We start from the raw sequence: 16180 nt of genomic DNA, 5'->3' as shown, positions 1-16180 counted from the left end.
GTTTATTAGGTTAATTAGGGTAATTTACTGATAGAAGATCAGTCCTGGACAGTAACAGAACAAAATGTTAGATCCTTGTACCCATTCTTGGGTCAGGCCAGGTTATCTATAGAAACAGAACAAAGAAGATAATGTACCAGGGATAGCCTTTGGCCACATGGAAGTTTCACATAGGATAGGTGGAACTTGATGTTTATAATGGAATTTTTTTCTCTGGCTCCCACAATGCATCTCAACAAGGTGCACTTGGGGGAGTTGCAGGAGGATCCCACAAGAAGAACAAAGACACTGAGCCCCTGCCAAACAAAAGCAATTTGTTTTGACCACTTGTGCTCACTATCATTCTTTCCTCAGATGCTGGGTGTATTTGTGAGAAAATGTGCCCTAGGTTTATGGGGAAAACATTTTATAGTCACTGTTAACAAATTAACAAATGTGGGAAAAGGGGCCAACTTTTCACCAGAGATCAAGCTGCTAAGGACCAAAGTGTCCAGATGATTTGTCCATGTACAGAAAGAGGAATGATGTAGAGCACCAGGCTCCAAGGATCCAGCAGTGCTCTCCATATTTGATGTTCAAAATTATCCAATTTTCCATTCCTTCTTTCAACCTCTCCCTTTTTTCTCTCTTCTCAGAGCTAACCATGTTAAGAATTTAGCTGTTTCTTATTTTCTCATTCCTCAAAGCAATTTAACAAACATTTATTAAGTATAGTGAGATCATGAAAGATAATAAACACTTTTGACTATGTAAAATTTTTAAAAATTGCTGCTCACAGTGATAACAGAATAAACAGAGAAAAATTGAATGGCCAAACCTGAGCTGAACCGCGACCCAAGTATAGATGCCTAGAATGCTCTCCTTCCTCTTCTCTGACTACTGACCTCTCTGGTTTCCTTTAAATCCTAGCTAAAATGTCATCTTCTCTTTTGTTTCTACTGCCTTCCTTCTGTTATTTATGCCCTATTTATTCTGAATATAGTTTACTTTTGATATACTTGTTTGCATGTTATCTTAACTTCTTCATGGCAGTGACTGTCTTTTGCCTCTTTTTGTATTCACAGAATTTAGCACAGTGCTTACTAGATATTAAATGTTTGAAGAGGTTTTCTATAAAATGAAGGTGTTTGAGCTTTAGTGCCTTTAAGTATTAGCAATTTATTATTCTGATAAGAAAATTTTCTAAAAAGTTGAGCAAGGAAGCAAAACACTAAGATCATCCTCTAATTCTGATTCATCTAAGACCTTAGTTTCAAAGTGACTTAAAGTGACACACATTATTCAGTCTGGAATAATTCCTAACCTATGCCTTCTATGCAAAGCCCTGGCTCTTTATATTCAAATTTATGGTAGAAGATATATTTGTAAATTGTATGATAAATGATATGAAGAATGTATTACTGAGGCAGTTAGGTAGCACAAGTGGTTAGAACAATGGCCCTGAAATCAGGAGGACCTGAGTTCAAATGTGACCCCGGACACTTAATAATTACCTAGCTGTGTGACCTTGGGCAAGTCACTTAGCCCCATTGCCTTGCAAAAAAAAATATGCATTTCTCTAATTAATAATGATTGGAAGTATTTTTCATATGGCTATATGTATTTCAATTTCTTCATTTGAAAACTGCCTGTTCATATCCTTTGACAAGTTGTCAATTGAGGAATGACTTGTAACTATAAATTTGATTCAATTCCTTATATATTTTAGAAATGTGACCTTTATCAGAACCCCTAACTGTGGAAATTATCTCCCAGCTTTATGTTTTCCTTCTAATCTCAGCTACAATTGTTATATTAGTGCAAAAATGTTTAATTTAATATAGTCAGAATCATCCATTTTGCAATTTATAGTGTAGTCAATTTTTTATTTGATCATAAATTTCTCTCCCTTCCATAGATCTAGTAGTATTTCTGATCTCTTAATTGATCTATGATATTGCCCTTTATGTCTAAATCCTGTACCCATTTTGACTTTATTTTGGCATAGGATGTGATATGTGGGTCTATGCTTAATTTTTGCCATACTACTTAACAGTTTTCCCAGAAGATTTTGCTGTAATAGTGAGTTCTTATCCTAGAAGCTAAAAGCTTTGTGTTTTTCAAATAGTATATTACTACAGTCATTTACTGTTGTTTCTTTTGTACCTTTCCTAATCCACTGATCCATTACTCTGTTTATTAACTAATAACAAGCAGTTTTGATGATACTGCTTAATAGTTTAATTTTAGATCTAATACAGTTAGACCATCTTCCTTTGCATTTTTTTCATTAGTCCCCTTGATATTCTTGATCTTTTGTTGCTTCAGATGAATTTTGTTACTATTTTTCCTGGCTCTGTAAAATAGGGTTTTTTAAATAGTTTGATTGGTATGGCACTTAAATAAGTAATTTAATTTGGGTGGAAATGTCATTTTTATTATATTAGTTCAGCCTAACCTTGTGGAAATCACTGGGCTAAAGGATGTAATCAAACTGCAACTTTTCTTATATATTGCTAAATTTCCTTTCAAACTTATTTCTTATTCTACTCCTCCCCCATCAACTTTAGGGAAGTATTTGGCAACTTAGGATCACAAATGAAAAGGGACATTAGAGACCTTATAAGATGAGAACCCTGTGGCCTAGAGAAGCAAAGTTCAGGGTCAGTTTCCTCCTTTAGCCATTTACTACTACTCAGTTCCTTCATCTGTATAGTGAAGAGGGTTTGATCAGATAGTCCCTAAGATCCCTTCCAATCCTAAATCTATAATGCTGTGATAATTTGTCCAGCACACAAAGCGTTTCCAGGGTCACCCTAGAAGGATATAGCCATGGCTATTTTTTGAATCCTTGACATTTGTGATTCTCTCCCCAATGTCAAAAATTCTCAAACCACAACAGAGAAGTTGCTTAGAGCTCTGGATTTTTTTAAGTCAAAGCATTTGAGCTGTTAATTTATAAAAATCATATGATTTTTTCCCCCCTTATGAAGAAGTAGTAGTTCCTTTTCACCCTCAACTTTTGCATTTCCTGTATCAGGTCAGGCTTCACCCTCCCAAACTCACCCCCCCACACACACACACACACAAATATACAAATACACTGTTGTAAAAGAAGCTGCTGCTCTAGATTTGAGACTTAAGTGATTGCTTCACAGCTCCATCCTCAGGTCACAGCTTGTCGCCAGCGAGGATCGAGGAGCTCCCTTCATGGACCTACCTTATTACCATGGCCGTCTGACCAAACAAGCCTGTGAGAGTTTACTGCTTCAAGAGGGGAAAGATGGCAAGTTTCTCTTAAGAGACAGCGAGTCAGTACCAGAAGCGCTCTGCCTCTGTGTCTTGTAAGTGGTCTCTGCTCTTTGCTGCTATTGGAATGTGCTATGTAAGGTTGCCTCCAGCCCTAGCATCTCAGGATTTTTCTAAGATCAGCCAGCTAAGAATAGAATAGTAGTGAACTTGGGAAATCCCGGGGTTGGGGGAATGGCTACAAACCACCTGGGTGAAATGGGACAGAAGGAAGAGGGTTAACATTATCTCGGAGTTGGGGGGGGGCAGGTTTTGTCATAGGAAAGAGTTGGTTTTGCAACATCAAGGAGGCTTTATGCCTGTTTCTGATGCATTCTAGTCCCTGTTCCTCATGAAATCATTTACTGATCCTTTCAGTGTTCTGGTTTCTCTTTAAGTTAGACTATTTATGGGAAATTTGCTTATTTGGATCAGTGGAGGGAAGTGTCTGTCTTAGAAGATGATATCATAGATGCAGAATATAATTCCATGCCAAATATATTCAAAGTAAATATAAAACAATTGGGGAAGAGGAACAGGCAACAGATGCTGGAGAAATAAGGAAAAGTCTCATTTAGGAGCTGAGCTTTGAAGGACACTAGGCTAGTAGAAGATGTGAGGAAGAAGTGTATCCCAGGCATGGAGCATGGACAATTTGTATAAAGGCCTAGGGACAGCAGATGGATCATAGGTGGGCTGAGCAACCTGTCTGTATGGCAGTGGGGAGTGCAGAAGGTGCCTGGAACAGACAGTAGGAGGAAGGATTATCTCTCTCTTGGACTTCTGCTTATTTTGCAATTTAAGGGCCTCACCCCCAGTTTAATCTTGCAATGATAATGTCTCTAGTAGCAAAAAAAAAATCCTTCAAATTCATTGGCATTTCTCAAATAATTCACTAGATATTTATGGAGTGCTAGGAGAACTATGTCAGTTAGGTACTGTGGGGGAATTTGAAATGAAAGGTCTCTAATCTCATTTGAACCTTGCCTCAACCCTCAACTATTATTAATTCTATTTTACAGATATAGAAATTGAGTCTCAGGGAAGTTCAATGATTTGCCTAGGGTATTAGAGGCAGAGCTTTCAACCAGATTTTCTGACTCCAAATCTGGTATTCTTCCTTCTGGTAATTCTTACCTGCCTTCTCATGGAGTTTGTTACTTTATATGATTTAAATAAGAAATGCCAAGTTAATGGATGTCCCAGAGAGAGATAATCTTTCCTCCTACTGGCTGTGTCAGGCACCTTCTGCACTCCACCTGCCATGCAGACAGGTTACTCAGCCTGCCTACTGTCCTTGCATCTTTGTACAAGCTGCCCATGCTCCATGTCTGGGATACACTATTAGTTATACTCCTTTAAAGCAAGATATTCTTAAAAGATACTCTCCTTCAGGTAAAGTTTAGACATTTGGACTTAATTACAATATGTCTTCCTTAACTTTTGCCCTTCTCTAGAAAAAGAGAACTATTGTCCTTTTCCTACTTACTGATTACTAGACTTAATAGATGAGTCTTTTTATTTATATCACAAATACATTGTAAGTGATAAGGACTTTTATGGATTGGCTTATGTAGCTCATAATTTCTATGGGAAAGTATATTCTAAGTTCCAAGAAAATAGCCAACTTTCCAACATTTAGGGTCCACCCATATAGAATTTGCAATTGTCTATCAACCTGGTACTTTTGTTGTTATTGCAAATAATATTCTTGTTCCTTGTACCAGCATGGAATAATGGATAGAGTTCTGGGCCCTTTATGGATATAGCTACAAATAATACAGATAGCTCAAGCAGTTCTGGAGTCAATTGGAAAGTCCTCTTCTCTTGATGCCATGTGCCCAAGATGAAAGATGTGTTCCATCTCCACTTCTGACACTTACCATGTGAATGATCCTGGGCAAATCATTTAGACTCTATGAACCTTAAGTGATAGAGATAATTTAAATTTCTTTCATGAAAAAGAGTTTTCCCAGTACCCTCAGATACTTTATTTCCATCTTCATATTATATCATCATATGTGAATCATGCCAGGATGTAACTTGCCAGACACCTTTGGATAATGGTAGAAGAATGGTCTTCAATCAGAAGGCCTTATTCTGACACAAACTTTGTGATCATGGGCAAGTCACTTAACTTCGTTGCCTACTACAAAACCTTCTAGAACTATGCACTATTTTCCCATAAATCAACATTAATTGACCACTCCAAGCTTACTATTTCCATCTCTGTCAGAATTTCAGTTGACTCATCTCAATGAGTTGTTCTTTTTTAATCTTCAATTTAGCCATATGTTGACCTGTGGGATACACTTTGCTGGTCAGGGAGTCCTATTGTCCATTGATTTCATGATAAACTATTCAGAATCTTTTCAAGCAAACCACTTCTAGCACATGTCACTTCTGACCACAGAGAGTTCTTCCTTCTAAATTCAATGCAATATTTATTAGATGCTATTGTGTGAAACCACTGTGCTATGTGCTAGGGGAGTTTTTTCCTAATGACATTTTCTACCACCCCCTCTATATCATTACCTTTCTCCCACCATTAGACATCACCCTTGTAACAAAGAACTATAAATAATGTCTGGACTTAAATATGATTTCAATGGTATGTGAAATTCTACTATTAATCAAAGCCAGCATTTTCTTTTTTTAATTAAATTTTATTAAAGATATTATTTGAGTTTTACAAATCTTACTTCCCTCCCCCCACCCCCCCCCCACCACAGAAGGCAATCTGTCAGTCTTTACTTTGTTTCAATGTTGTACCTTGATCCAAACTGGGTGTGATGAGAGAGAAATCATATCCTTAGAGAAGAGACAAGAATTTTAAGAGGTAACAAGATCAGACAATAAGATATCTGTTTTTTCCCTTAAATTAAAGGGAATAGTCCTTGAACTTTGTTCAAACTCCACAGCTCCTTATCTGGATACAGATGGCACTCTCCTTTGCAGATAGCCCAAAATTGCTCCCAATTGTTGCGCTGATGGAATGAGCAAGTCCTTCAAGGTTGAACATCACTCCCATGTTGCTGTTAGGGTGTACAGTGTTTTTCTGGTTCTGCTCATCTCACTCAGCATCAGTTCATGCAAATCCCTCCAGGCTTCTCTGAAATCCTGTCCCTCCTGGTTTCTAATAGAACAATAGTATTCCATGACATACATATACCACAGTTTGCTAAGCCGTTCCCCAATTGAAGGACATTTACTTGATTTCCAATTCTTTGCCACCACAAACAGGACTGCTATAAATATTTTTGTACAAGTAATGTTTTTACCCTTTGTCTTCATCTCTTCAGGATATAGGCCCAGTAGTGGTATTTCTGGGTCAAAGGGTATGCACATTTTTGTTGCCCTTTGGGCATAGTTCCAAATAGCTCTCCAGAAAGGATGGATGAGTTCACAGCTCCACCAACAGTGTAATAGTGTCCCAGATTCTCCACAACCCTTCCAACAATGATCATTATCCTTCCTGGCAATATTGGCCAATCTGAGGGGTGTTAAGTGGTACCTCAGAGAAGCTTTAATTTGCATTTCTCTAATAATGATTTAGAGCATTTTTTCATATGGCTATGAATTGCTTTGATCTCCTCATCTGTAAATTGCCTTTGCATATCCTTTGACCATTTGTCGATTGGGGAATGGCTTTTTGTTTTAAAAATATGACTCAGTTCTCTGTATATTTTAGAAATGAGTCCTTTGTCAGAATCATTAGTTGTAAAGATTGTTTCCCAATTTACCACATTTCTTTTGATCTTGGTTACAGTGGTTTTATCTGTGCAAAAGCTTTTTAATTTAATGTAATTGAAATCATCTAATTGGTTTTTGGTGATGTTCTCCAATTCTTTCTTAGTCATAAACTGCTCCCCTTTCCATAGATCTGACAGGTAAACTAGTTCTTGATCTTCTAATTTGCTTATAGTATTTTTTTTATGTCTAAATCCTGTAACCATTCAGATCTTATCTTGGTAAAGGGTGTTAGGTATTGGTCTAATCTAAGTTTCTTCCATACTAACTTCCAGTTATCCCAGCAGTTTTTATCAAAGAGGGAGTTTTTATCCCAATGGCTGGACTCTTTGGGTTTATCGAACAGCAGATTACTATAATCATCTCCTGCTTTTACACCTAGTCTTTTCCGCTGGTCCATCACTCTATTTCTTAGCCAATACCAAACAGTTTTGATGACTGATGCTTTATAATATAATTTTAGATCAGGTAGGGCTAAGCCACCTTCTTTTGCACTTTTTTTCATTAAGCTCCTGCAAAGCCAGCATTTTCTCTGTGATTTAGAGTCTTTGACTGGAAAGTATAGAGAAACTTATCCAAGGTCATACAACCAGTGTGGGTATGAGGCAGGGCTTGAATTCATTTCTTCTTCATTTCATGGCCAGCTCTTTAATCATCCATCAAGATACCTATACAGTGAAATGTAGTTATAAAATACTAAACAACACTTTAACCAGGTCCAAGAGCTTCATTCAACATTTATATATGAACTACCACCACACTGCCAAAAAGACAGAGATAAATTTTCACATCAGTTCTCTGAAGTTAATGTTGAGTATGTGTTTTTCAGAGTGGAGATTAAAAATATAGACATGATGGGTCCTGTAATTATGATACTTATAATCATCTCAAGAGACAGGACAAAAAAAATGCAGCTTAGAGCTTTCCCAAGTTGCATGCACTAATTGGAGAATGTACATAGCTGGGTAAAAGAAGCCAAGCCATATATAGGGTTAATAGCATAAGACCTGTGTCATGGAATTCATTAGAAATGTGTGGGGTGGAAGTAGGGAAATAGCAGGGCAGTTAGACATCCAACATCTTAAAGTTTTGAAAATGCATAGAGCTCAGGAATCATTATGATAAGAGTACAAGAGTGCAGAGTTGAGAAGTGAGCCTACCTGTGCAACTTGCTGATGTTCCAGTACTAAAATACAAGATAGTTAACCAGTACACAGAATCAGGATCAAAAATAACCTTCATAGGTTGACCATTGGGTGAAATCTAATGAAACAAAATTAGATAGGGAAAAATATAAAGTCATAAAGTTGAGTTTAGAAAATTTCAACTAATATAATAAGATGGCATCATGGCCAGACAATAGGCATCTGTAAAATGTTTGAAGCTTTTCATGGACTGTAAATTCAAGGAAATTGTAATAGAGTTCTTAAAAACTAAAACAATTTAAGCTTCGTTAAGAGAGATAGCTAGGTGATGCAGTGGAGAGAATGATGGACTTTGTGTCAGGTAGACCTGAACTCAAATCCAACCTCAGATACTTACCACCTATGTGACTAGACACTGCTTTAGTTTTCTTGGTTGTAAAATGGGAATAACAACAATACTAATTTCCTGGGGATGGTATAGGGTCCAAAGGAGACAATATTTGGAAAACACCTAGCAAGGTGCAAAGTACTGTCAAAATGCACCTTGTTACCTTTGTGTCTCCATTATTCAGTATGGCTAATACAATTGTTATGAAAAGAAACAGGGAAGTGAGAACCCAATGTTGTCCAAATTGTATTTGGAATATTGTGCTTAGTTCTTGGTTCTTCAGTTTAGGAAGGACATAGAAAAGAAAAGGATTTTGCCCAATGAGTGTTGGTTAATGTGACTGGAGATGGAGGAGACAAGAGCTTCCAAGGAGGTTCAAGTATTTCCATGGAAAATGTGCAGTCCTTTTAAAAAAAATGTTTCTCAGCCAAGAAGAAACAACGGAGAGAAATGACAAAAAGACAATGATAGTCTTGGTGCAAGAAAGGGACAGGGAGGGGGCATGGACAGGTGATTTCTCTGGTATAGGAAGTTCCAGATTAGGAAACTATTTACCAATGCAGCCAGGAACTTCTATAAAACTTGTCATCTTAGAAAGCCATCTAGAACAGTGGCAGCTTAGTGGAGAGAGTGCTGAGAATGGAGGCAGGAAGAGCTGAGTTCAAATATGTCTTCAAGCACTTAGGAGTTGTGTGACTTGGGCAAGTCACTTAACCCTGTTTGCCTCAGTTTCCTTATCTGTAAAATGGAGGTAATAATAGCACCTACCTGCTAGGGTTGTTGTGAAGATCAGATGAAATGAAGATTGTAAATTGCTTAGCTATAGATGGCAAACAACTCCCTGCTGGTCACACATGGACTGAGAAAATCATAAATTCACATTGTCTGTGTTGTATTGTGTTAAATACAAATTCATAGATTCTCTGGGTCACAGCACAGTCAGTCTGGGTCAGAAGAAGGACCTGGAGCTGAGTCATCCTGTCCAACTTGCTGCCTTTCTGTGCTGTGCTGTGCTGCCCAGTGTTAGGAGAAAACCCTAATAATTAGAGCTCTGCAAAGGTGAAATAAGGTACCTCATTAGGAAGAAGATTCTTTCTCAAAAGCCTTTAAGTGAAGGACTGAAGATGGTTTGTCAACAGGTATGTTGTAGAAAGGATTCCTATTCAGACATGAGTCATATTGTATGGATCTGAAGGTTCTTTCTAATGCTAAGATTCTGTGTGTGCTTTCATTCTGGAAGAAGGATACAGCCTAGGCTTATAGAGATCTGGAAAGTGGGGGAGCTAGTCCTCAAAGTGAAGTAGGTAGCAGAGGACCCATGAAAGCTGTTTTCACTGAGGTTTCCTGCTTCTTCAGGCTACTAAGAGTTGGTTTTGAGGTTGAAAGTTTCTTGAGGGCAGGGACTGTAAATGCCTCTTTTTTTGTATATTCATCAGAAGTGCCCAATTCCTTGCTAATTGGGACTATTCCTTATACACATTGTAACATGTTTTATATCCAAATGTATATTAGAATTTGTTGTTTGAAGTAGGAGGAAGGAAAATATTTCTCTAGGGGAAAGTTAAAATCAAACAAAATTCAGATTTTCCCAGAATGACTTTCGAGTAGGGGGTCAACATTAATTGTATCAGAATTCCCTTAAAACTGAATCCTGTCAATGCACCAAAAGTTTCCAGAAGCACCACTTGACATGAGCATAAACATCTAAGAAGGATTTTATAAATTTAATAAACAATAAATGCACCCCTTGAAGGGTGTAAAATATTGTCTTAAGTGACTATGAGGAAAGTTAAAAACAAGATACATAAAGGAAGGTTTCATGGAGGATGAATTTTGAGTTAGGAGGGGAAGATGTTAATTTTTAGGAGGGGTAGGTATTAATTCAACTGGTAAAGAGAGGGAGGAGAGTAAGTTATTTTATCTGAAACACAGAAAGAGCCTTAGTAGGATCCAAGAAGCTACTGATGATAAGATAAAAATATAAAAGATTTAGATAAGAAATATTATTATGGTAGCAAAAGACAAATTGGAAAATGAAGAGTTGAAGCAAGAAGACCTCTGTTAGGATAGTATTGCCTAAGTTAAGTAGGCACTGATTAAGTAGAGGTATAAGAATGGTGGGTATGGAAATGGGGAGTAGAAATATCTAAAATGTTAAAGTAGTAATCATTATAAGTAATTGTAAGTAAGCCTGCACAGTCACCACTGTGTCACAGAGAAACATTACATATTGTTCTTTCCAGTGTCTAATGAGGACCACAGTTCTTTGTTTTCCTTCTTTAGTTTTGAATCACCATTCCTGATAAGTGGTAGAGCTAACACTACTCATTATATCCATTTATGGAGTTGTAAGTTGTGCTCTTTGGTTGCCTTGCCTCCTACCATGTCAAAATGCTCTAAAAGTGTCCACTGCTAGCTACTAGGCACTGTACAGACTACCATTAGACAGCATTAGAATTAACTATATAATAACAATTAAAATGTACAAATGTACTTACTATGGACCAGGCACTCTGCTAAGCACTTTACAACTATTATCATATTTGATCCTTACAATTACTTGGGGTTCTATTATTCTCTGCATTTTGCAAATTAAAAAATAAAACTGAAGCAGAGGCTAAGTGACTTGCTCAGGGTCACACAAGCTAGTACATGTCTAAGGTTGGATTTAAATTCAGGTCTTCTTGGCTTCAGGTGCCACCTAGTTGCCTCAAGAGTATTTTAGGATCAAAGGTAAAAAGTAATGACTAGCAGTATTTTAGAACTAAGAGGTTCCTCATTGACCCAGTCATGACTGGAGAAACAGTGCTGGAGGACCATTCTATTGCTCCTGGGGCCACAGCAGTAGCAGAGGGCTGTCTTTGATGTATCTGAAGTGAAAGCTCTGAAGACAGAGAGACAGTGTGCGAAAGCTAGCATTGACAATTCTGCAGTCAGAACATACATGAATTCAAATCCCACTCAGGGAATCATTTAACTTTTCCTGATCTTAGTTTGCTCAACTGTAAAAATGGAGATCATGATAAGTGTAACATCTTCTCAAAGTTATTTTGAGACTCAAAATAATGTAAATATCACCTATTCTCAAAGTGCTCCATAAATGTCCATTATGAATAATGTGAACTCTGGCACTTACTTTCTTGAGCAAGTCGTTTTATTTTATTGGGTCTGTTTCTTCATTTATAAAATGAAGAAAGTGATCTTTTACTGCCTTCCTCCTTGGAATGTTGTAAGATGTACAAGAGTTCTATTACAGAACTGTAGAAATTAGTTATTGCTATTATATCGCCCTGGTTCCTGTCCTTCCATATACACTATTGGTTTGATATGTGATCACAGGCTTCCTTGGTACCAAACCATCTATATTGTTTTTATGGGGAAAAGCCTTCTAAGTCCAGAATTGCTGACTTTGAAGAGTTGTTGTTGCTGTTGTTTAAACTTTCTTAAAGGTAGGAATATTCTTTTGTTTGTTTTTATATCTCTCTCACCCAGAATTATGCTTTATATGCATGTGCAATAGATGTTTGACTCATGCTTATTAAGTGGAATTGAACAATCCCTTTATGTCTCAGACCCATTTTCTTTGCCTCCATCAGGAAAAGCAGTCAAATAAGGCAGGCAATTCTCATCTCAGAAACAGTAAGGAGGTCAGACAACTGGTCAGAGAGAGATTAAAGGGAATCCTTTCCTGGTACTGGGAGCAGTTAGCAATTGGCAATTCTATTTCCCATACATAGTTCAGATTCGCAATTCCAAGGTAAAGAAGAAGAACACAAACCTAGGTCACAAAGGAGCAGAAAAACTGGTCATAATTCAAGGTCAAGAGAATCTCTAGCACTTAGAGCTACAGGAAAGTAAGGATCCTACCTGGGTAAAGATCAAAGTACAAACCAAGAGAGGAGTAATCACATTTCCCCAGGAGAACACCATCTTATCATCACTAAAACCTTAGATTCTGGTACTAGCTCTGAAAATAGTAATAAAAAGATTGGGACAGAGATTCAGATGAACAGAGTTCAATTCTAAATTAAAGTTCAAAGTCAAGAAATAAGCTGGAAAAATGTGCTAACTACATAAAATAGAACTTGGCCTTCAAAAGTTACTTTGATAGTAGGGAAAACCACTATATAAGCTCAAGAGGGAACAGTGAAAAAAACAAATGCAAGCAAAGCCTCAAAGAGAAATGCTTATTGGATACAAGCCTAACAAGAATTCCTGGAAAAGTTTTAAAAACAGATGAGTGGTAGAGGAAAAAATGGCAAAAGAATTTAAGAAAATTATGAAAAGCAAATTAATGGTTTAGTAAAAGAGGCACCAAAAATACTTAAGAAAATAACACCTTAAAAGTTAATTAAGGGGCAGCTAGGTGGCATAGTGGATAAAGTACCGGTCCTGGAGTCAGGAGTACCTGGGTTCAAATCCAGTCTCAGACACTTAATAATTACCTAGCTGTGTGGCCTTGGGCAAGCTACTTAACCCCATTTGCCTTGCAAAAACCTAAAAAAAGTTAAATAAGAATTAACTTAATGGTAAAAGAAGCACAAAAATTCACTGGAGAAAAGTACAATAGATCAAATGGAAAAGGAGGTACAGAATCTCATAGAGAAAAATAATTCCTTAAAAATTCTAATTGGGCTAGTGAAAGCTAATGAGTCCATGAGACACCAATAAACAATAACACAAAGTCAAAAGAATAGAAGAAAATGTAAAATATCTCAATGGAAACACAACAGACCTGAAAATGGATCTGGAAGAGATAAATTAAGAGTTATTAGACTACCTAAAAGCTGCAATTAAAAAAAGAGCCTCAACATCATATTTTAAGAAATTATAAAGGGAAACTATCCCAACATCTTAAATTCAATGGGTAGAATAGAAATTAGAAGAATCTATCAATAACCTCTTGAAGTGATCCCAAACTGAAAACTTTCAATAATATTCTAATTAATTTCTAGAACTCACAGGTGAAGGAGAAAATACTGCAAGTAATCAGAAAGAAACAATATAAATATAAATCCTGCAATACCACTTCAAGGTACATAACTCCAAAAAGATAAAATAAAAATAGAAAGGGTCTATATGTACAAATATATTTATAGCAGCTCTTTTTGTATTAACAATTAATTAGAAATTGAAGGATTTCATCGATAGTACCTGAACACATTGTGATGGGGTAATAATGTTGTGTTGTAAGAAATGTTGAGAGGATGATTTCAGAAAAACATGGGGAAGACCTATACAAAGGGAAGAGAACAGAACCAGGAAAAAACAGAAAAATTGTAGTGATGATCAGCTGTGAAAGACTTAGTTACTCTGACTGATAACATGTTCTAAGACACTTTCAAAAAACTCATAATGAAAAAATGGTATCCACCTTCAGATAGAGAACTGATGAACTCTGAGTACAAATTAGAGTATAATGTTCTCTCTTTGTTACTTTTCCTGTTTTTTGTGATATGACTAATAATGGAAATATGTGTTGTATGATTTCACATGTATGATTGATATTGTACTGCTTGACTTCTCAGTGAGTAGGTAAGGAGTAGGAGAGAGGGAAAGAATTTGGAAGTCAATTTTTAGAAAAAAATGTTAAAAATAAACTATATATATATATATATATATATATATATATATATATATATATTGTTTTTAAAAGACAAGGACAAAGACATTACATAGTAAAGAATGAGAAAGGAATTATGAAGGCTATGATAACCAGTACATAAAATATATATTCCCAGGATTTATTGTTTGGATTTTTGGTTCCAGGTGATGGTATAATTTTCCTTTGCATGTTTAAAGTTTTATGCTTTTTGTAACCATCCCTAAGCAGCCTTACTAGTAGAATATAAACTCTTCAGAAGAAGGGTGGAGGCTGGCTCTTTTTGGTTTAATGTCCCTGTACCTGGCAGTTAGTTAACTGGTCAATCAACAAGCATTTCTGAATCACTCACTCACTCACTGTGCACACACTAGGGATAAAAAGTTTCCAATCTACAATGGGGGAGACAATATGCAAGCAACAAAATGCATAAAACATTATAGATGATGTAACTAATAGATGGAAATCATTGGCATTAAGGTGACTTGCGGAAAAGGAGCAAGGCAGGGAACCCAGGACCAGGAATCAGAGATGAGAAGGGCCATTCCTTTCAGTTAGGGCTTGTGCCTGTTGAGTTAGGTTAATCCTTGGAGATTCTCTTTGAATGTATGTTTGTCCACTTTCCTAATATATTTAGTCAACCCTAGAAAAATAGAGAGGCTAGTCCATGTTTTCCATCCTTTCCCTACATTGGAGTTTTCAAAATAACAGTGCATCCTATAAGAAACCACTGATCATTAACATAACTAACCTGATCCCACTTCTGCACAGTCCCTTGGTCATCACCTTCTGTTGTATTCTCTCTGACCTCTTTACTTAGTTTGATATTGCTTCTTTCTGATAAATGCTTAAAATCTTAATTTAAAACTTGCTTCTTTACATATTCCAGGAAGTATAGTCAAAATCATCCATAGAAATCCATTGCAAAAATTGGATTGCATATCTTCCAGGTATACTTGCTGTGTAAACTATCTGTGAAATTCTCCTGCCTTTTATTGCCATCTTTCAGTATTTGGTCCATGCTACTCTGGTACCACTGCAGAAAACTGCACAGTCAGATTTTTAATTCCTTTACTCCTGGGACGGCCAGTGTACCCTTAAGATTTTAATTCTTCCAAGACAAGAATGTCTTGGATGTGAGCTCATCTGTAGGCTGCATCCAGCTAGTACTCAGTGTTGTCAGATGGATCAGCATTACCTTTTTGATTACAGTGAGAGCACTTGGATCCTAAAGACCCTTGGTGTGTCTGTTCAGAATAATTTACAGCTGACTTTTATAGACATTTCACAGAATTCCTCTTTGAACCCACTCTGCTCCATCCAAACAGGCTCATATGTTGTCTTCTGTACTCAACATTCCATTTCCCACTCAGCACCTTTGCTTAGGCTATGCCACAAAATGTACTACTCCCTCAACTTTACTGCTTAGAATCCTTGGCTCCCTTCAAGGCTCAGTTCAGATGCCACCTTCTACAGAAAGCTTTCGATGACCACTGTAGCTGTTAACACTTTTAGTCTTCTCACACTGTATGACTTGTCTTTGTAAATATTGTATTTCCCTTGTAGAATATAAGTTTTGTGAGACCAGGGACTGTTTTTGATTTTGTCTTTGAGTGCTTTGCAGTCAGTCAACTAGCATTTATTAGCACCTGCTGGGTGCCAGACACTGTGCCAAAATCTGAGGATACAAAATATGAAAGACTAACAGACCCCATTCTGGAGGAACCCACAGTCTAAGGCCCTTGGTAACTGAAGCACTTCCATGGACCCATAATCTAGTCCCTGCTGGCCCCATAGTGATTGTTCAGGGGGAGCAGCCTGGGAGGGGAGATATGGCCTGTGGAGACCCCACTTACTCAGCAGCTGGAACTGCTACTGCTAAAGACCCAGGCCAGACAGTTCTCACTGTCCAAATCCTGGGACTGTCAGATGGTTCAACATCAGCAGTGGTCATGGTCTTATGAAGAGCAATGACATGAAAGATGCTTTCCCTTCTACCGTTTCTGAATCTTAGTATTTGCCTTGAAA

At 37.1% G+C, this 16180-nt stretch overlaps 1 protein-coding gene across 1 annotated transcript in view; it reads left to right on the top strand.

The window, feature by feature from the left end:
- The first annotated feature begins 3072 nt into the window (after positions 1-3072).
- Positions 3073-16180, top strand: part of SH2D1B (SH2 domain containing 1B) — a 37305-nt gene continuing 24197 nt past the window's right edge. Inside the window, exon 1 of the mRNA XM_074221856.1 lies at positions 3073-3323. Coding sequence (XP_074077957.1) covers positions 3190-3323 — 134 coding nt within the window. The 5' untranslated portion in view covers positions 3073-3189. The remainder of the gene's footprint in view (positions 3324-16180) is intronic.

This window comes from Macrotis lagotis, chromosome 2, assembly GCF_037893015.1.
Source record: "Macrotis lagotis isolate mMagLag1 chromosome 2, bilby.v1.9.chrom.fasta, whole genome shotgun sequence".
NCBI lineage: Eukaryota > Metazoa > Chordata > Mammalia > Peramelemorphia > Peramelidae > Macrotis > Macrotis lagotis.
The sequence above is the reverse complement of the archived record's forward strand: the minus strand, read 5'-3'. Positions and strand labels throughout refer to the sequence as shown.